This window comes from Suricata suricatta, chromosome 10 (assembly GCF_006229205.1).
Source record: "Suricata suricatta isolate VVHF042 chromosome 10, meerkat_22Aug2017_6uvM2_HiC, whole genome shotgun sequence".
NCBI lineage: Eukaryota > Metazoa > Chordata > Mammalia > Carnivora > Herpestidae > Suricata > Suricata suricatta.
The window spans coordinates 46,331,773-46,353,197 of NC_043709.1; the positions used below are offsets into that span (position 1 = coordinate 46,331,773).

The following is a 21,425-nucleotide window of genomic DNA, read 5'->3' on the forward strand; positions in this document are numbered from 1 at the left end:
CGGGGGGCGGGGGGGTGATGGGGGAGTTCTTGTCAAAAGGAAGAATGGGAGCAGAGCCCAGGGGTATAAGAGAACTCACGCAAGTCAGGGGCCTGAGAGAACGGGAGGGACCTAGGGTGGAAGAGCCAGAGGGGAGACCGGGGACCAGAAGGGGGGTCCTGTTGCCTCAGTGGAGTGCCCCCTTTGAGACCTACCTCTGGCAGGCCATAGGCCTCTGGATACACAGATGATCAAGGCACCTCTGTGTCTCTGCCAGCTTTCCAGGCGATGTGAATTAGCACAGACACGACTGCACGCAGCAGGGCTAGACACCACTGCGCCCCACTCCGCTCTCTGTTCAAGGGGTGCCTAGTCCCTGCTTCGCACTCTCCTAGGGAGGAGAGGGCTCCCTCCTGCCCAGTGGCAGAGCAGTCCGGCACGTGCATGGTCTGTCACCTTCCAGACACATCCAGATGTGTGGGAAGTTAGCTAGGAACTTGATGTCACTGTTGGGAATTGTTCCCGAGTGTCCCTGTGTGTGAGCTGTGGATCCTGAGGGAAAGGCAGGCAGAACCAGCAACTTTGAGGAGCTTAGAACAAACCACTCTGGCTCAGCCTGGAGGCTCTGTCCCCCGGGCCTGGCCTGCCTTTCTGCAGCTGCACACACTCTCCCCGTAAGCACTGTCACCCCTGCATGCTTTGTACACCTGTTTTGCCATTTAAATTCTTTCTGTCCGAGTGCCGTCTAACCAAGGGATTCTGTTTTGTTTCTCTTGTCCTTTTTTCTGTTTTCTGTTTCTTGGTAAGAATGAGTTCAGAGAGAAATACAAAACTTAGAAGGTAAGTACAGGATATAGAAAAGACAGAAAATTCTTCCTGCTAGATCTAGACCTACATAGATATTAATCAAAATAAAATATTATTTTGATATATTTTTACTATTTTCTTAGTATGAGATTTTTTTTTCTAATTCAGTACTTCCCAAACACCCTAATGGAATTGAGAATATGTATTTTATTAGGCAGATATCGAGTACAATAAATTGAAATCTGGCAGAAAGTCCTCCCTTCAAAGTGACCATATTTCAAAAATCCAAGATGCCATTGGTTGTAAAATACACTGTTCCACCAAGGAAGAAAGCACAAATATTCCTGGCCAAACTCATGCCGTAGTGATGGTTTTTAGCCATCAAATTTAAGACTCCTCCAATTCAGAGATTTTAAAATATGAAAATTTTGCATCTTAGAAGATATGAAATATGAGTGTATCCCTTTGAAAATAGGGTCTTCAGAGGTTAGAAAGTGAGCACGGGCGATGGCAGCCCCAGAAGCAAGGGGCTTCCCCAGACTAGCATGGCCGCCCTTCTTTCATCCCCCAAAGCAGTTCTGTGTCATGCGTGAGAGCACGGGGGGTGCAGCAAGCCTGCCTGTGCTCCGGGCTCTGCATGCACTGACGTGTTCCTCACCGTATGTGACTGTGTCCTCGTCTGTAAAATATGGGAGACAGACTCTTCAACCAGTGCCCGGTAACAGGAACACTCACTAAACGTCAGCCACTATTATTCCTCCAAATGAGTATACTTAGCTTCTGTGTGTACTTATGGTTTGCAAAAACATTTTTTAGAGGCAGTACTCTGTTTAAAATGCGATTCACAGAAGAAATGTACGTTGATAAATCCTTTTTCTGTAATGTGCGATTGGAAAAAAGAGGTTGATTTTGACACACAGTTGACTCTTGGCTCTGATCCAGTTACCCTTATGGGAATACTTACAATCGTCTCTTCATGCCTGGGTAACAAAATGGCAGGCCATGATTTTATATGCTAATATGTCAAATTCATCTTTTCCTGTTTACGTGTACTGTTTTTGCAAGTGTCTGATTCAGTTGTCCCCAAGGTACAGGATACTTGACTCCATTCCAGTTTTAGACCTGAAAAAATTAAATATGCTTGTGTTTAGGTGGAATGCAAGATTACAACTACATCTGGGCCCAGTGTTTTGAAATTACATTGGAGCTGTCATGCTGTAAATATCCTCATGAGGAGAAGCTTCCATTCTTCTGGAATAAAAACAAAGCCTCATTGATTGAATACATAAAACAGGTGCACCTAGGTTTGTAAGACTTTTCTTATTAATTCCTCTTAACACACAGCGTCTGGAAAAATGTTTGGGTTCAGAAAATGCAAGCCCCTGTTTGTTCTCTCAGTACAGCTTCATTTTTAGTGCCGGAAGTAATGATGAAGAATTTTCTCTGCATGAATACTGACAGCATGTGAGGGATACAGTGCTTGTCAGTTCGTGTAAGCGCACGAGGTATGTTACTTTGACGTGGGGGTACGAAATCCATAGTACTTCGCATTTCACTTGTTGAATGACCTAGACGTCTGACAAGAGATCCAGGAGAACAGGTTATTACTCTGTTACGTCTTCACCCATTTAGAAGATGCCAAGTTTGCCTGTCATTTGTCACACAATGTTCATAGATCCAGAGAACCCTGGACAGGCCATTTTGCATTTTTTTCTAGTCCTGGGCTGGTGACCAGGCACCATTAGCTTCAGCCCCCTCACACCCTGCAATTCTGCCAAATGATCTGGTCCTGGGAACCTTCCTAGTCTGGGGTTCGACAGCTGTCTAGCCTTTATCATAGACGGACAGACGAAAAGTGGCAAGAGTGTTAGTTCTCAGACACGTACAGCAGACTTGCTGGAGGGTTTGTTAAAACACAGATTGCCAGGCTCCGTCTCCAGAGTTTGATTTAGTGCATCTTGACTGGTTAATCTTTCCCAAGGAGATGCTGCTGCCGGTTCAGGGGCCTTGCTTTAAAAACCACTGTACTAGAGAAACACATTGCTTGTGATGGTGATGGATTCAGGGAGTTGAACTGTATTCAACCAGGCTGTGTCTCTTTGGGAGGAGTGTGGAAGCTCTTCTGCATTGCCAGAGTCTAGTTTTCTCCAGCCAGTATGGCTTGGGGGGAAGAAACGTATCAGAAATTGGCCCAAGAGTTATGCTGCTACATCAAGCTCAAGTAGAAGGTGTGAGATTTAAAGAGGTTTGCGCCATAGGCCTGGTATAGAACTGCACAATCCCTGGAGTTTTCCGCATGCTTCACACCAAAGCTTTCCAGGTGCTAAACAGATGGAAACCATTGAGGAAGGGAAGAGTCAGAAGCACCGGGGGTACAGGGCTGAGTGCAAGGACAATTAAGGGCTTGCCTTGGCCCCATGTCCCTAAAATGGATGCCCCCCCCCTTTCATACCTCTGTCCCCAACCCGCCCCCAACACAAGTGCACAAAGATCATTGGTGAATTCAGAGCTGTGTTGAACTGGCTGAGATATTTATGAAGTAGGCTGATTCTCTGTGATCAGGGGTGTTAAAAGAGTCATTATTAGCATTTATTTAGATTATTGGGTCCTCCTTTTTCACATCATCAAGATTTGTTTTGGGTCCTCTCCTGATGAATATTCTGGTATCTCACCACTAGATTTTCCTCACAAGGCAAATAATGTAGCCTTTCTGCTGTATTTCCACCTTTAGTGTGTTCCTCTGCCTTTTGTAAAATTTCTCCATCAACATGGGAGTGCAGCTGGACAGGGAATATGCTCCACATAACTGCACTATTTTTGGAATTTCAATCTAGCAGTAAAGGTTATTTGCCAAGCACTGAATTAAGGTGGGCTCTGAAGTATCATGTTGTCCTAATAATGCCAATGAAGGAGCTTTATAAACTGTTACTTAACATGCAGATTATAGCATGACTGTTCTTAATTTGGAGGACTTACAAGTCCATTTACATTACATTTTATAAAGAATATTTATCTGCCTGTCCCTTTAATCAGGTATGCACAACCTACTTAAAAATATTTATAAGCACATCAAACCTGCCCCCTTGTGGTGAAGACAGAGTCAGGCATTTTCTTTTTTCTAATTTAATAATGAAACCCCATTACAAAACATTCAGTGTGGTTCTTGTTACTGGATGGAAAAGTTGTCTCCATTTTGGTGTATAGTAGGAAGCTGAAGAATATCTTTGCTTAGGAATGCTGGGAGCAAACCCCTTCTTAGGGGCATTGCTGTGGTTTAAGGAGAATACTGGTATTTGTCAAGCTGGGTTACATTCACTGGCTTAGCTTCACTTGCTAAGATGCCTCTGAGACTTTGGTCTGGAAGGCTCCTGCCCATCTTGTCTGGGAAGGAAAGGCCTCCTGCACCAAGGGAAGGGCCTGGAAGGCGGTACATATCACCTCCATTTTACAGGTGATGACACAGAGTCCTAGGAGCTGGGATTTACACAGAGACCTGACTGGGTTCTTTCTGCCACACAAAGTTGTGATGACTAGTTCATGTCTGTACTTATGACTTCCAAAGTCCTCTGGGCAGGATGGAAATCTCTCTTCAAAGAATAATGCCACTGATACCCAACAAATAAATGCATAATCAGGATACTAAATTATGACTGATGCTTGTGGTTGGGTACTACCTAAAGATCAAAAGGATACATACCAAGTATAAATGAAACTTTTAGAAGAGGTAAAATAACAAATTACATGAAAATTGAGGTTACATAGCTGGTATCTTTTGAAAGTACTAGAAGGAAATACAGTATTTAGTAATTCCTTCTCTGGGGGTGAAAATGAAGAGTCAAGAGTTAGGAAAGGAAGTAAAAGGCAACTTGGGTCAAACAGAAGTTTATTTAATGTTTGAGACAAAGATTTGTTTGCTGAATGCAAAACTTTTACATTTCATTTTAAACTTTTCTGAAGGAAACTAGTATGTGGCCTCATAGTTTTCTGCTCTAGTAAATAATTACAAAGTATAATAGTTTGGGGATAGTTCAGGGTCATTTTTTCATGTCATTAAGATGATTTGTCACTAAATGAGCAAACTAAAAGGTGAAAAGTAACATTTAAAATGAGAAGAGTCTCTTTTTCAAAATAAATAAACTTTAAAAAGAGGGAAGGAGAAAGAATCCCAAGCAGGCTCTGCACAGCAGTGCTGAGCCTGACTCAGGGCTCCATCTCATGAACCGTGAGGTCATGACCTGAGCCGAAACCAAGAGTTGGATGCCTAACCAACTGAGCCACCCAGGAGTCCCTAAAATGAGAAGAGCCTTAAAATATAAATGGCCTTTTGTTAACTGCTCCTGAAATTTTGAGGTGAGGGGTGTGGTAGGTTCCGTGTGGGCTCTGGGGTCTAGTGTGGATTTACAGCCAAGCTGTACCACTTAGCTGTGTGAGCTTAAGGTTATTTAATAATCCAAAGCCTCATCTGCAAAACTGTGATAATACTGCCGACCTCGCAGAGTTGATGTGAGGGTTCAAAGAGAACATGCACGTTAAGCACTTTGCCATAGAACCTGAAATAGACAAACTGGTCACGAAATGTTCACTCCTGTTGTTAGTAATAAGACACCATCAATCAGTTCCATGATTCTAAGCAATCTTATGATGAAATTGTTTCTCATGTAGTTTGACTGTGAGACAAAACTATTGAGTCCCTTGCATAGATAAGTACCTTACTGTAAATACACTATCATTTAAAAAATATTTTTGAAGTAACCTCTACACCCAACATGGGGCTCAAACTCATGATCTTAAGATCAAGAGTCACATGTTCCACTGATTGAGCCAGCCAGGCACCTCCCCACCCACCTTTTCATAACTACACTGGCACTTTTTTTAGTTTAGGGTTTAATGGAATCCACGGAGGGCAATGTTACTGTAGTTTGGTGACCGAGTAGATAACTTGGAAAGGAATGGACTTAGATTGTCATTTGTGTTCTCTCATTTTGATAATATGTTCCATTAATGGAATAATTGGCAACAGATGTAGCCTGACTGTATTTTAACTTACATCAAAAATAAGTTCACTGAGTTCTGGTTCACGATGGCAATGTGGGAGGATCCTGAACTCCTCTCCTCCCACAGACACACCAAATCTATAGATACATATGGGGCAGTTCTGAAAGACATCCAAAAACTACCTGAGCCATTCCTACACGTCGGGTGAATGAGAATAAAGCTATATTGCAACGAGTAGGAGAGGCTGAGACACGATCTTGCCATACACCCCCATTCCTGGTGCAGCGAGCCACGTCAGGAAGGAATTACAACTCCAAGCTTCTCCCTGAGCCACAAAGGTTTGAACCCCATGTTTGGCACCCTAACTTTTAAGAGCTGCACCAAAGAGACAATCCCTCAAAACACCCAGCTTGGAAAGCCATGGGATTTGCATCTACGAGACCCTCAAGGCTACAGCGAACTTAAAGGACTCACACAGACTCAGCTGGCTACCTGCCAGGACTTAGTGCCGAGCCCACCAATTGAAAGATGCTCAGTTTTTTAGTGAAAGAGGCCTATTTGCTGGTCTTAAAGCTGTGACCTGAAGGGCCACATCTAAATTTAACACACACCTAGGGGGTCTACTGAAATAGCCTCCAAAGATGGAGGCCAGCAGACACCATGTTTGCACTCTCCCTCACCCCAGGTCACCAGTATCTCCCAAAAAGGAGTTTGTGCAAGTGTCTGGTACTCTTGGTAGTTCTGGTAGCCGGTGGGTTTGTGTTCGTGGGTTCCACAGCATACCAGCAAACAAATTGTTCTTAACTGGCTACCACCCCAGGGCTCAGTGTAAAGGGAGACACATCCCATCTTCCCCTGAAAGAGGTTTATTTGCATACTTTAAAAGCCTCTACCTGACGGTCTGGCTTCGATTAGTCTCAATCTAGGTACTGACAGGTCTTGGCACAACTTTAACTACTGGGATCTACCAAGAATAAAGTAGACTGCTTAGACAAATTAAAAGTTTGAGAAACAACCAAGAGCTAGGGCAGAGTTGAATTATAAGGTTCATCCACAACAAAAGACCACTCCTCCAAGACTGGAAGAGGTGGTCGTGTTCCCTAATGTATAGAAACCAACACAGAGTCAAAGAAAATGAAGAAACAGAGCAATAGGTTTCAAACAAAACAACAAGATAGGGGTGCCTGGGTGGCTTAGTCAGTTCAGCATCCAACTCTTAATTTTGGCTCAGGCTGTGACCCCCGGGTCATAGGATTGAGTCCCATGTCAGCACTATGCTGACCATGTAGCCTGCTTAAGATTCTCTCTCTCTCTTCCTCCCTCTGCTCCAGTCCCCCCCCCTCCACTGGCAAAGATAAATATTTAATAAAATTCAGAACAATCTAATGTTGTAAAGGTAGTGGGTTAGTCACTTATAAAACTATTATAAGACAAAGCAAAAATATAGCTACAATGATTTGTTTATCCCAAGATAGATGTAAAATGTGGGCAAGAGGGAGTAAACATGCAAAGATTTAGAATGCAATCAAGTTATTATCAACTTAGACTATATTATATAAGTCTCAAGGTAACCACAAAGCAAAAACCTATAGATACATAAAAGATGAAGGAATTTAAGCATACACTATAGAAATCCAACAAATTACAAAACAGCCAGAAAACAATTACCAAAATGGCAATAAGTACATACCTATCAATGATAACTTTAAATGTAAATGGACTAAATTCGCCTATGAAAAGACATAGAGTGGCTGGATGGAGGGGGAAAAAAAAAACAACCACAAACCCATCTATATATTGCCTTCAGGAGACTCACTTCAGATAAAAGAATGCGCACAGACTGAAAGTGAAGGGGTGGAAAAAGATATCCATGGATATAGAAACCAAAAGAATGCTGGGATAGCTATACTTCCATCAAAAAAAAAAAAAAAAAAACCCAAAAACAGATTTTAAGATAAAGTCTGTGGTCAGAGACAAAGTCATTATAATGATTCTAAAGGAGTCAATGCAATAAGAAGACCTAATATAGGAGTACTTAACAATATAAAGCAAATATTAACAGACCTAAAAAGGAAAATAGCAGTATAATAGTAATAGGATTTAATATTCCACTTTCACCAATGGATAGATCAACCAGACAGAAAATTACTAAGGAAACACTGACCGTAGATGACACATTAGACCAGCTGTACATGCAGAGCATTCCATCCAATAACAGCAGAATACACATTTTCTTCAAGTACACATGGAACATTTTCCAGGATAAATCTTATGTCATACTACAAAATGAGTCTTAATAAATTTACAAAGCTGAAATCATATTGGCCGTCTTTTCCAACAATGGTAGTATAGAACTAGAAATTAATTACTAGAAGAAAATTGTAAATTCACAAATATTCAGAGATGAAACAACATGCTACTGAATAATCAGTGGGTCAAAAGAGAAATCAAAATCTTGAATGAAATGAAAATACAACATACCAAAACTTTTGGGATGTGGCAAAAGCTATTCTAGAAGTTCATAATCATAAATGCCTACATTAAGAAACTGAGATCTCACAGCATTGTTGAAATTTATATTGTACACCTGAAACTAATATAACTATGTTATATTATGTTAACTATATTGGAATTAAAATTAAACAAACAAAAAAAGATCTAAAATAACCTAACTTTACACATCAGCTTAGTTTGTTCTTTTCTAAGTTGGGAACAAACTAATTCCAAAGTTAGTACAAGGAAGGAACAAAGATCAGAGCAGAAATAAATGAAATAAAAACTAAAAAGACAATAAAAAGATCAATAAAACTAAGAGCTATTTTTTTTTTGAAAAGATAAACCTTTAGCTAAACTCACTAAAAAAAAGAAAGAACTCAAAGTCAGAAAGGGATATTGCGACTGATACCACAGAAATGCAAAGCATCATAAAAGACTAAACAATTTTACACCAAAAACATTAGACAGCCTAGATGTTAGTTAAATCCATAGGAACATACACCTATCAAGACTGAATCATGAAAAAAAATAGAAAATCTGAACAGACCTTTTACTAGTAAGGAGATTGCTGGCACATTTTTGTATTACTAATTCAAACAAAAGAGGGCTCCCCTGGTGAATTCTACCAAACATTTCAAGAAGAATTAATACAAATCCTCCTCAGACTCTTCCAAAAAACAGAAGAGGAGAGAACACTCTCAAATTCATTTTACAAGGCCAGCATTACCTTAATAGCAAAACCAATGACATCACAAGAAAATTACAAGGCAGTATACCTGATTAACACAGATGCAAAACTCCTCAACAAAGTATTACCAAACCAACTTCAACAATACATTCAAAGGACCTTGATCAAGTGATGTATTCCAGAGCTGCAAAGATGACTCAACATCCACAAATCAGTCAACATGATATCTACCACATTAACAAAATGAGAGATAAAAATATCCCAATAGATGAAGAAAAAAATTTAACAAAATTTAACATTCATTTAGAAAAACTCACAACAAAATGGGTATAGAGGGGAAGTACCTCAACATAATAGAAGCCATTTATGAAAGGCCCACAACTAACCTCATACTCAACAGTGAAAGTTTTTCTTCTGAGATCAGGAACAAGATAAGGACACCTACTCTCACCACTTTTTTTCAACATAGTACTGGAAGTTCAGAGCTGTTTGGCAAGAAAAATAAAAAGCATGCAAAACAGGAAGAGTTAAAATTGTCACTATTTGCAAGTCACATGATACTATATATAGAAAACCCTAAGGACTCTATTAGAAAACTGTTAGAAGTAACAAGTTCATTAAAGTTTCAGGATACAAAAATCAATATACAAAAATCTGTTGTGTCTCTAGAGATTAACAAACTATCAGAAGGAGAAATTAAGAAAACAATCCCATTTAGAACTGCATTATTAACAAGAGTCAAACAGCTAGGAATGAATTTCACCACAGAGGTGAAGGACTTGTACACAGAAAAATATAAACCTTTGATCAAAGCAATTGAAAGCACAAATAAATGAAGAGACAACCCATGCTCGTGGATTAGAAGAATATTGTTAAAATGTCCATATGACTCAAAGCAATCTACACATTCAGTGTAATCCCTATCAAAATTCTAACCATTTTTCACAGAAAGAATAAACAATCCTAAAATTTGTATTCATTCACAAAGGACCCCAAATAGCCACCTGAGAAAGAACAAAGCTGCCTGATTTCAAACTATACTTCAAAGCTATAGTAAACAAAACAGCAGGATATTGGCATAAAAACAGACACATACATCAATTGAAGAGAATAGAGAGCCCAGAAAAAAGCTTAGGTGCATATGGTCAATTCATTTAGGTCAAAGGAGCCAAGAATATACTTGGGAAAGGACAGTCATTTCAATATATGGTGCTGGGAAAACTGGACCACTATCTTATACCATACACAAAAATTAACTCAAAATGGATTAAAAACTTGAATATATGACTTGAAATCATAAAGCCCCTAGAGGAAAACATATGGTAAACGCCTTGACATCAGTCTTGGCAATTTTTTTTTTTAATTTAATACCAAAAAGCAAAGGCAACAAAAGAAAAAATAAGGTGGGACTACATTAAGTTAAAAAGCTCTGCACAGCCAAGAAAATCACCAATAAAATGAAAAGGCAACCTATCAAATGGGAGAAAATATTTGCAAATCATATATACCTGATAAAGGGTTAATAGCCAAACTATATAAGGAACTCCTATAACACGATAGCACAAAAACCCATATGATCCAACTTAAAAATCAAGCGAGGATCTAGAGATATTTTTCCAAAGACGACATGCAGATACATGGAAAGGTCCTCAAGACTGCTAATTATCAGATAAATGCAAATTAAAACCACAATGAAACACCAACTCACACCTGTCAGAATGGCTGAATATAAAAAGCACAAGAAACAAGTGTCAATGCGGATGTGAAGAGAGAACCCTTGTGCACTGATGCTGGGAATGTAAACTGGTTCAGTCACTATGGAGAACACTGTGGAAGTTCCTCAAATTAACAAAGAGCGACACAGAATGGCCTAGCAATTCTACTTCTGAGTACTTATCCAAAGGAAATGAAACACTAACTTGAAAAAATATCTGCACCCCCACATTCACTGCAGCATTATTTGCAATAGCCAAGACATAGAAGCAACCTAAGGGTCTAATGATGATCAGATAAAGAAAATGTGGTATATATAAACACCAGTTTTTCTTCATTCCAAAAAAGAAAAAAATCCAGCCATCTGCAACAACATGGATGAGCCTTGTAGGAATCGTGCTAAGTGAGAGACAGAGAAAGGCCCAACAAAGACAAATACCATCTAATCATTTTTATGTAGAATTGTAAAAAAAAAAAAAAAAAACAAAAAAAAACAGACATCTGGCTGGCTCAGTCAGTGGAGTGTGAGACTCTGGATCTCAGGGTTGTGAGTTTGAGTCCCACATATGGTGTAGAGATTGCTTAAAAATAAAATCGTAAAAAACGCAACAAACAAAAAATAACTCTTGCTGATTTGTAGAGAAAAGATTGGTAGTTACCAGAGGCAAGGGGTAGTTGAAATGGGTGAAGGTGGTGAAAAAGTTTAACTTCCAGTTATAAATCCTGGGGATACAGTATATAGCACAATGTATACAGTTAATGATACTGTATTGTAGATTTGAAATTTGCTGAGAGTAAGTCTTAAAAGCTCTCACAAGAAAAAATTTTGGATTATGTTAAGTAGATATATTGTGATCATTTCACAAATAAATCATTATGTTATACATCTGAATCTAATGGTATATGACAACTTTATCTCAATTTTTTGAAAAAGTTTACCTTCCCTTAAGTACTTAAATGTTGTTATCAAAACAGCTTAATAAATATTGGGCATATTTTTCTTAAATAACTATAAGAATTTTTTTCATATGTCGTAAAACATGGTTAACATTTGGTGCTCTTTTTGTCTTGCAGGTGTAAAGGGTCAAGTTTTTGACCAAAATGGAAATCCATTACCCAACGTAATTGTCGAAGTCCAAAACAGAAAACATATCTGCCCTTACAGAACCAACAAGTTTGGAGAGTATTATCTCCTCCTCTTGCCTGGGTCCTACATGATAAATGTAAGTCTACAGCCCTAGTTACTGCTATTAAAACATTTTAGAACTTGCACTACTTATCCGGAAGGAATCTGAAATAAGTCTGGAAAGTCCCAGAAGTAGATACATCAGGACAGAAGGAAAGGACATCATCAGACGTGGCATTTGGCAGGGAGTGGGAGAGGGTAAGAGTGATAGGAACAAACCAAAAAAAATCCTGTTTTTCCCCAACTGGCAATGTTTCTAATAGAAGCCAAGTCCTATTTCTTTTGATGCCTTTTATGATAAAAGATGGAATGAACCTTATTAATAATGATAATTAAACAATGTAGCTAAAGTACTTCCAAGCTTCATGGAACACCATTTTAACACCCATTTCATGAAACATAATTTCAGCTATTAAGTGGATTGGGACACAGATCCCTTAGAATTCATTATAAATAAAACTTGATCCACAGAAAGATATTTTGCAGCCCTTTCATAAGCAGTGATGGTGAGTTCCAAACAGTGCAAGTAAAGCTCCAGCTTTAATTTGATTACAATATTTGAGTCATTTCTTCCTAGAGGGAGGCTTGGACTAGTCTGAGCACAAACAGGTTTATGTGAGTGAATTAAATGAAGTACCTGATTTAGTTGACCAGGTTGTGCCTGTTCCTCTCTGAAACTTCAGATTCTTCTGCTTGGCTTAGTGGGTCTGATGCCAGCTATGGCAGTCCTGCACAGAGTGACTCCTGGGAAAAAAAGTCATCTATTCTGTAGTAAAAACTGGCTTTGTATTTTGTAAAGATGAAATATGAAAGGCATGTTTTTCAATTCAATTCAGAGAACCTCTGAATCCTGCAGTAGGTTATCCCCACAGTGCCCAGCAGTGGAGGCTCATCAACTGCTAACCTCTTAAGAATCTTTCCTAGAACCGGAAAGACCTCAGTTCACTGTGAGTCTTTGCCTTAAAAGGCCCTTAATATTGCCAGTTACAGTGACATTTCCATTCTATGATGAGGGGAGGAGGGTTCCTTGTAATGAGTCTAAATGATTTTTATGTAATCCCCCAAAATTAGTCACACACTTATAAAGTTAGGCGTTGTTCATTTCCAGTTAGACTAATGTAGTACCTGTTGGCTTTAGCTGCTAGTTCTGGAATAAGAGTGGAAGGCAAGACTTTGGAAGCTGAAATGCGTGACTACAATATATATTAGTGCGCAGTACAGGACTGGCCCCATTCTCTTCCCTCTCTACTGTATATAATTAAAGTATTTCTTAGTGGACATGGTTTATAGTTAAGTTAGCATTTGCCCTATTTTTTCTGATTTCTTCTACCAAAAAAATAAATCTAGCTTAAGATTCAAACTCGGGGAGAAAACTGGCTAAAATCAAAGCTTTTTGAGGAAGGAATAAACTTGTACACTTAGGTCAGCTGCAAGGAAAATGAAATAAATTGAGAAAATTCCACTATGAATAATCTCAATACCCAGCCAGGATATTAAGTACAGGCTTGGGACAAAGGGAAACCATCAACTCTATCTCTGCTCTCCATAAAAATGATGGGGATCAGTCTATGGCTTTCTTCTCCTGGCTTACATATTCAAATAAAGGACCTGTCTTTATTTTACTTTATAATTCTTGGGGCAACAGCATTAGCAACTGTGGTCCATATCAACAGGCATTGGACAACTCATTCAGCGAGGCAGGGAGGCCTGGCAGATGGTTACACGTGTTTCATAAAGGGTACATTTTAGTGGTAGACATCAGTGTTTTCAGTGCTGGCCCCATGAAACATCTGAAATCACTCAGATAATTGTTTCTTATTTCCTCTCAGGTTACAGTCCCTGGGCACGATCCATACCTCACAAAGGTGGTTATTCCAGAAAAATCCCAGAACTTCAGTGCTCTTAAAAAGGATATTTTACTTCCATTCAGAGGGCAGCTGGATTCTATCCCAGTATCAAATCCTTCATGCTCTAAGACTCCTCTATATAGTGATTTGCCAAGCGACTCAGCTGCAACAAAGCCTGGTCTGTTCTTATTTTTAGTGACTGTCTTTCTCGTATTTGTCAAATAAAGCAAAATGTGAAACACAACCCCCGTCATCACCTGGAATCAGGGATTACTCATGCCAGGTTACTGCAACTCTCAACTCCCTCTGTGGGACCGTGCCTGAATAACTCCAAGGCCCTTCCCAAAGAAAAGAAATGGTTGTTTCCAAACCAAAGCAAGCTACGTGTGGTGATAACAAAAGGAATGATTTAGTCTTGAATGGAAGATGCCTACCTTTCAAGTACTGTCTACTGATGTTCAATCTTGGAAAGTTGTAAGGAAAACTTGAGGATCAAGAAAGAAGTTGCTGCAAAAAAAAAAAAAAATGGAGCTAATTTTGTATACAGAGAGCCAGATGAATATAAGCAATGAAGATGAACATTCATTGATTGCTTACTATATACAAAACCTTGTGAGTGCTAGATGTGACGATATATAGTAAGTGCCAAATATAATTAATTCTCAGCACATGGAGAAATGATAGCACTGGAAATATTTCATTTCTAAGGAAATCGGAGAGAACATAGGCAACCCTATCTCAGTGGCCCACAAAAACAGGGCCTGATGGGATGACAAGGTTATGTCTACAGATCCCCAAAATAAGGATCAATTAAGTGTCCCTGCCTTTCTGCACTCAGATGCCACATCAGTTATGCTGATGACCCCCAAATGTGTAAGTCCAGCCTCTTGCCAGAGATTCAAACTCAAGTCCAACTTCCTGCTGTACATGTCCACCTGGATGTGACCCACAGGTACCTCAAACTCACATAGAAATCACATGTATTTTTCTCCCTAGAGCTGCTCTTCCGCCTATTATTTGTCTCCATAACTGGTACCACCAGACTAGAAACCTAAGAGTCATCCTTGATTGTTTCTCCTCCTCCCTCATCCCATATATTCAGTCAGTCACTAAAGACTGATGTTAATTGTTAATGTTGATTGAACTTCCCTCTCGCCATGACTAGTAACGTTGCCAAGTTTAGGCCACCACAGCTCACTGGCACCACTGCAACAGGTTCGGTGTCTTGAGCCTAGCCTTCTCCTCTGCAGGTCCATCTTCTACATGGCACTGGGGAAGAGGGTCTACTCAAAACAAAAATCAATTAACTGCTTGTAGTTTCTATGCACTTAATGTGCTGCTTGTGTCCTATATCTGGAGCACCATTCTGACCCACCACGACATTTTCTTTTCCACACCTTTAAAACTCAGTTCAGGTATCAACTCCTCCAGGAAGTCTCTGCTGACCATCATTCCATTCCACCCCACCCCATCCACCCCCTCCCAGTCAATCTGGAGACCTTTCCTCTTTGCTACTCAAATATGTTATCTCTGTTATTGAATTTACAACTGTATTATGATCTTCTACTTTCATGTGTGACTTTCCCTAATAGAATGTGAGCTCTGAGGCCAGAGTCTGTTTAATTTGTTTGAAAAATTCATTTTTATATCCTCAGAGCCCAGTACAGAGTAAAAACTGTGAATGAATGAGTGAAGAGTTCCACAAACCTGCTACTCCCCGTCTCTCTCAGAAACTGTTGGGCTTTGAGTCATTTTGTCAAATGAGGTCCAATGCTTTGGCAATCGCCAGCTCAGTGATAACACTGACAGAAGAGTGTTTTCAAATACAAGTCAACAAATAAATTCAAGTATGGTGTTTTTACTATACTTCACATTTATCCTAAGGTTCATAGTAAACGTGTTACCTGTTAACAACACAAGCTACCTTTTTTAAATTAGAAAACGAAATTTTTTACCATTAGTACTCAATTTGAAGCACCTGTTCTCCACTATCATGAGAATTAACCCATCTTAAAACATAAGAATTAAGGAGGGAAACACCAAACCAGAAAATAGCAACTTGATAAGCAGGTTTCTGAGTGCTGTGTATTGCTCATGGAATGTGAGTTGCCTTGGTGTGCAAATTCAAAGTTCTATAGGATCTGAAAATGAAACTACACCGGGTGGGCTTGGTATCTGGTGGATGGATGGGAGACACACGGACATTTCGGAGCTGTTCCTGTGCCAAGCTTATTCACACACAATCATACTTGTTAATCTAAACAGAATTTGTAGTCTTTTTATCACTTATGAAATCTGGTAATAACTTGAATATCTGGATCATTTTTATGTAAATAAATAGTAATTTATTATATACTTGTAAGTATGTATTAATATTGTGGAAAATGATTTTGGTACATAAAATTTATTTACCATCAAGCCTTATTTTTCAAACACGTTTAGAGTCCTAACTATTCCTTTTCTAAGATACCAATTTTCAAAGGGACATGAACCAAAATCTGATGTGGTTCATGAGCCTTAATGTAAATTTCTTAAGGAAATAATGTTTTTAAAATCTGAAGTTTCATCAGAGTCAAACTTAAAATCATTTAAAGACAAGCAAAACAATTAAAATACTCTCCAAACCAAATCTAAACCGAACCTTCAACACAGAGCACACTCAGGGTACATATTTTGCAGCAATGGCTCTGTGCTCAACAGTAAACTTTGTAATGAGTTTAGTATGATTCAATCCCAGCTACACTCCCCACTAACCATGTCCAAGAGGAGAAACAACCATGAAATTCCAACTATACTCAGACCAGAGCCCCAAATCTCCCCGCATGACACCTTCCATACTGTCCCTTACCCTCTTAGACTGGTGGTTCTGCTGCCCGGGTTCTGAATTCAGGTGTATTTCATTTTATGAAGAAATCAACATGGTAAAGATTTTCAAGAGAAAGGAAGAGCAAGGGAGTGAAATTTAATTAGAAAGCAAGAATCCTGAGTTCAAACCCACCCCACATTTCCTTACCTGTAAAATGAAGGTCCCTGCTTGACTGATTCTTCGACTATCAAAAGCAGTGGTATAAAGATGCCATATTTTGATGCCATTTTTGGTACTTGCCCAGGTAGAGAAAGGATAATTAACACTAGATGGCATAAATATTTTGAAGGCAGTATAAAAAATTAATTTTCTACCCACTCCCCACTTAAGAGCCAAAACAACACACACACACACACACACACACACAATTTACAGTACCTAAAATAGAAGTATAGAAGTTTACGGAGTTAAACTTCATTAGAGACTTTACACTGTGTCACTAATAAGCAGATACTCTCTTGCTCACAAAACATTTTATCCTACTTCAGCATATGAACTATTTCATAGCCTTTTATCAGATGTTCCACAGCTCATTTTGTTTTCTCAGTGACCTTCTGTACTATAATTAAGAACTTGCACAAATTGTCTAGGACAATAAAGTTTATTGGGTAGGGCCATGACTACCTCTGAATTCAGTAAATTTAGAATACTTCTAACTCAATAAAGAATATTCATGTAAGCAGTGAATACTGTTTCTTTCCATTATGTTACCTTAAAAACAAATCTGCAAGTATCACAAAGTCCACATATTAGACAGAACTGATTACCACTAAATCCTGAGAAAGACTAAATTTAATGACCATTTTATGAGGCAAGACTATTACAACTCTTCACAACCCAGTCACTCCAGGATGGATTATATGTGATATGATATGTACTCATTCTATTGTATGTTATATTCCAAATTACTTTGAACCATGGGGCAGATGATAGAGGAAAAATGTGCCTAGTGATTTAAAAATAAACTCCAAAATTAAGAACACATTAATGTAGTAAAGGGTCTGAGAAATCATGCAGGAAAAAAATGGATTTTCCAAACATCGCCAGGAACCATTTCTTGAAATAATTTAGCCTAGTACCATCCCTCTGAACTTAACATTCCTCGATTACCAAACACATTTTGGGAAATGCTGGTATGGGGGGGGGAAGTTTCTTGTCCACAGAAATACATTTTGTTGACTTCAAAGTGCTTTTGAAGCACAGAGCGTAGTTATAAACAAAGATTTGCCCCCTACAGGAACTGGAAAATCAGCCCCTAACCCTCATCACCATAACCCCTGATGTCGACTTTCTAGCCAAGGACAGAGGCTGGACCTAAGTTTGCCCTCTGAAACTTGTAAACAATAGTTCAAATGAGACATAGCTAAGTAGGAAATGGCAAATTTAGACGTACCAATTTCAAAAAACTGACAAATATCTCAACTTAGAAAACAAACTGGGAACAGTTTTTCTGTAAAGAGAATTCATTATAGTAGGAACCCTCTGGCAGAGGGATATTTTAGCTAGATTTCAGAATTTGCAGCTCCTTAGAGGGTCCTTTACTTACCGCTTGCACCCCCCATGAAAGCAAGGTACAATTTTTAAATGAGCTAATTTTTAAAATATTAGACATTGGGGAAAAAGAAAAAAGTAATCAGTCCATTTTTTTGGATGGCAGAATTATGTGCTTTTGTTCTTCCTACTTTATTTTTGAAGTTTTCTTTTTTTTTTTATAAGCAAGGAAACTTTTTTTTTAAATTTTTTTAATGTTTTATTTATTTTTGATACAGGGAGAGACAGAGCATGAGAGGGGGAGGGGCAGAGAGAGAAGGAGACACAGAACCGGAAGCAGGCTCCAGGCTCTGAGCTAGCTGTCAGCACAGAGCCTGACGCGGGGCTCCAACCCACGAACGTGAGATAGAGATCTGACTTGAGCCGAAGTCAGAGGCTTAACTGACTGAGCCACCCGGGCGCCCCTATTTTTGAAATTTTCTATTTGGAAAAAAAATTTTAATGTGTGAGCGGGGAAGGGGCAGAGAGTGAGGGAGATACAGAACTTGAAGCAGCTCCAGGCTCCATGCTGTCAGCACAAAGCCTGACATGGAGCTCAAACTCATGAACTGTGAGATCATGATGTGAGCCCAAGTTGGTGTTTAACCAACTGAGCCACCCAGGTACTCCTAAAACTTTCTATTTAGATGTTTTCTTTTTTTTTTTTTTTAATAAGAAAAGCAAACAATTTAAACAACGGAACCTCAAATTTTAGAAGCACCAGTTTACACAGGTAACTGTTACACCTTCTTACATATTCTTAAACATTTCCAGAGTTTATGCTGAAACAACACTTGATTAGTTTATGTCAAAGTTAATTTAAAAATGGTTTTCCCTCATTGATCAAGGGCATGGAGTTCTAAAGGATGAACAGTAAAGGATTTTAGGACCAAGAGGGGAAGTTTGTTCTAACAACAGAGAGCAGAACTCACTCACGTCTCTGCTCTGCAGCCCAGCAATCTCTTCCGGAGTGCTCTGTCCTTCCATGAGTGGACGCCTTCAGAGCTTCTGGAGCAATGCTTCCACCTGGTGGTTAGAAAAGTGCTTAACTAAAGAAATTTGGTCTTCTCACATGCCTCTTAATTTTTTTTTTTAATGTTTATTTATCTTTGAGGGACAGTGTGAGCTGGGTAGAGGCAGAGAGAGAGGGAGACACAGAATCTGAAGCAGGCTCCAGGCTCTGAGCTGTCAGCACAGAGCCTGAAGTGAGGCTTGAACTCACTGTGAGATTATGACCTGAGCTGCAGTTGGACATTTAACTGATTGAGCCACCCAGGCGCCCCCACATGACTCTTAAAAAAGAACGAAATAAATGTGAGAAAAGGTAGAAAAACTTTCACACAGAGGGATATTTTAAGCAAAGCTTTACCAATTCTGTCACAATCCTGATACTCTCAACTTTTGATGACCATGGTTTTCTCAGAATGTTTTCTTTTGCCATTGAAGTAATTTATTGCAATACTGCAGATTTATTTGAGAAAACTACATATCTATTTTCCTTGCCAATCAACATCTTTTACTGAATGACTACAATGCATTATATTCGGCACCCAGAGGGAAGAAAGAGATACAAATGGATGTTACAATCTGCTTTTGGAGAGAAGGTACAAAACAAGTCAGTAAATTTTAAGTGTGAGCAAAGTACCTCAGAATTGAGACCATGTAAGGGCAAAAAAAGATACGGTTAATTCAGGGCTACCTTAGCTGTGTTTTGGAACTGTTATAATCATAATTGGCTACAGAAAAATTATGAGCTACCATTAATAAGTCCTTACTACCTACCAGACCGTATTCTAAGCTCTATATATTTGTCTCTTATTCTCAGGTCACAAAGCAAGCAAGTACCAGATCTGCTATTTGAATTTAGCCCTTCCCACTAAACTAGGATAAAAGTAAGTCATGAGAGAGGATGGAAATGAACTTTTGCACCAAAAGGGTTTAGGACAATGGTGGTGAAGAGAAAGCTGTTTCACAGGTAAGTCTAAAATGAACATTTAATATCCAATAAGAAATAGAATTATTTTTCTGTATTCAAATCAGGGAAGCAACATGAAGCTATCTGTACATATCTATAAAGGCACCAAATGTTGGGGAGACCAAAGCCTGTGAAGTCAATTTAGGCAGTTTTACCATGATCTTTAAGGCCTAAAAATGCAGGGTATCAGATGGAAAGGTGTTGAACCAAAATTAACAATCAAAGTACTAAAATTTAACTGAGAAATATTTAAATGGAACTCATCTAACATGACAGTAACATTAAAAGAGAGTGAAACTTTGCAATTCAGAATGTGAAAGATCTTGTAATAAGCTGACTTTAAGTTGTTAGTAGGACATCTAAATAATCGTATTTTGAAGGCAGATCTGTGGGACTGAAACAGGAGTGAACACACTTCAGATCTTGTGGGTTCGAGCCCCGCATTGGACTGTGCTGACAGCTCAGAGCCTGGAGTCTGCTTCGGATTGTGTGTGTCTCTCTCTAAAATAAACAAACATTAAAAAGTTTAAAAAAATCAAAGCAATAAAATTTCAAGTATGCTTTAGGATCCTCCCTCTCTTAAAAAATATTAATCGTGGTTCCCTTATCCAAAATATTGTGTTACCTGTAACAAACTACTGAACACGTGAGGAGTCTCTCATCTATCTGCTGGTCACCTGAGACTGCTCTTGTTCTGTTTTCGGCTTATATTTTATGTTAATGGTCCAGTTTATAATTAAACATATTCAACACTTCTAAGCACTTTATGTGTTACTGCTCTAAAATATTTCTTTTTAAAGCAGTATTTGTAAATGTCAAAAATTCCTTATTATAAATGGCTCTATGATAGATAATATGGCCAAAAACTAATTTAAAGGTGGTATTTTTTTTTTTAAAGATAAAACACTTTTTGTAAAGATGAAATCAAACCCAGTTCAAAACCCAAACAACGAGCGAGTGCAACTACAAGCTTTTCACAATGCCATGACAACTTCCAGTTATCACCCTAAACCACAGGCCATCTACACACTCATCAGTATCTTTCACTCATTGAAAAACAAAATTAACAAAAGGGGAACCTGGGTGGCTCAGTTGGTTAAGCATCGGACTCTTGACTTCAGCTCAGGTCATGATCTCAGTGTGTGGGTTTAAGCCCCGCACTGAGCTCCACACTGACAGCTTGGAGTCTCTCTCTCTCTGCCCCTCCCCCCACATGCAGGTGGGCTCACACTCACTTTCAAAATAAACTTAAAAACTAAAAATTTTTAAAAAGTGTACATAAGGAAGACAACAACTAACCTGGTCCGGCTTTGGAGTCCACGCACTCCTGCTTTATAAGACCA

The 21,425-nt window shown here is 38.9% G+C and overlaps 1 protein-coding gene across 1 annotated transcript in view; it reads left to right on the forward strand.

The window, feature by feature from the left end:
* The window catches only part of CPM (carboxypeptidase M), a 67,125-nt gene extending 49,869 nt beyond the window's left edge, over positions 1-17,256 (forward strand). Inside the window, exons 6-8 of the mRNA XM_029955456.1 lie at positions 1,938-2,090; positions 11,753-11,901; positions 13,694-17,256. Coding sequence (XP_029811316.1) covers positions 1,938-2,090; positions 11,753-11,901; positions 13,694-13,936 — 545 coding nt within the window. The 3' untranslated portion in view covers positions 13,937-17,256. The remainder of the gene's footprint in view (positions 1-1,937; positions 2,091-11,752; positions 11,902-13,693) is intronic.
* Positions 17,257-21,425: the final 4,169 nt, after the last annotated feature.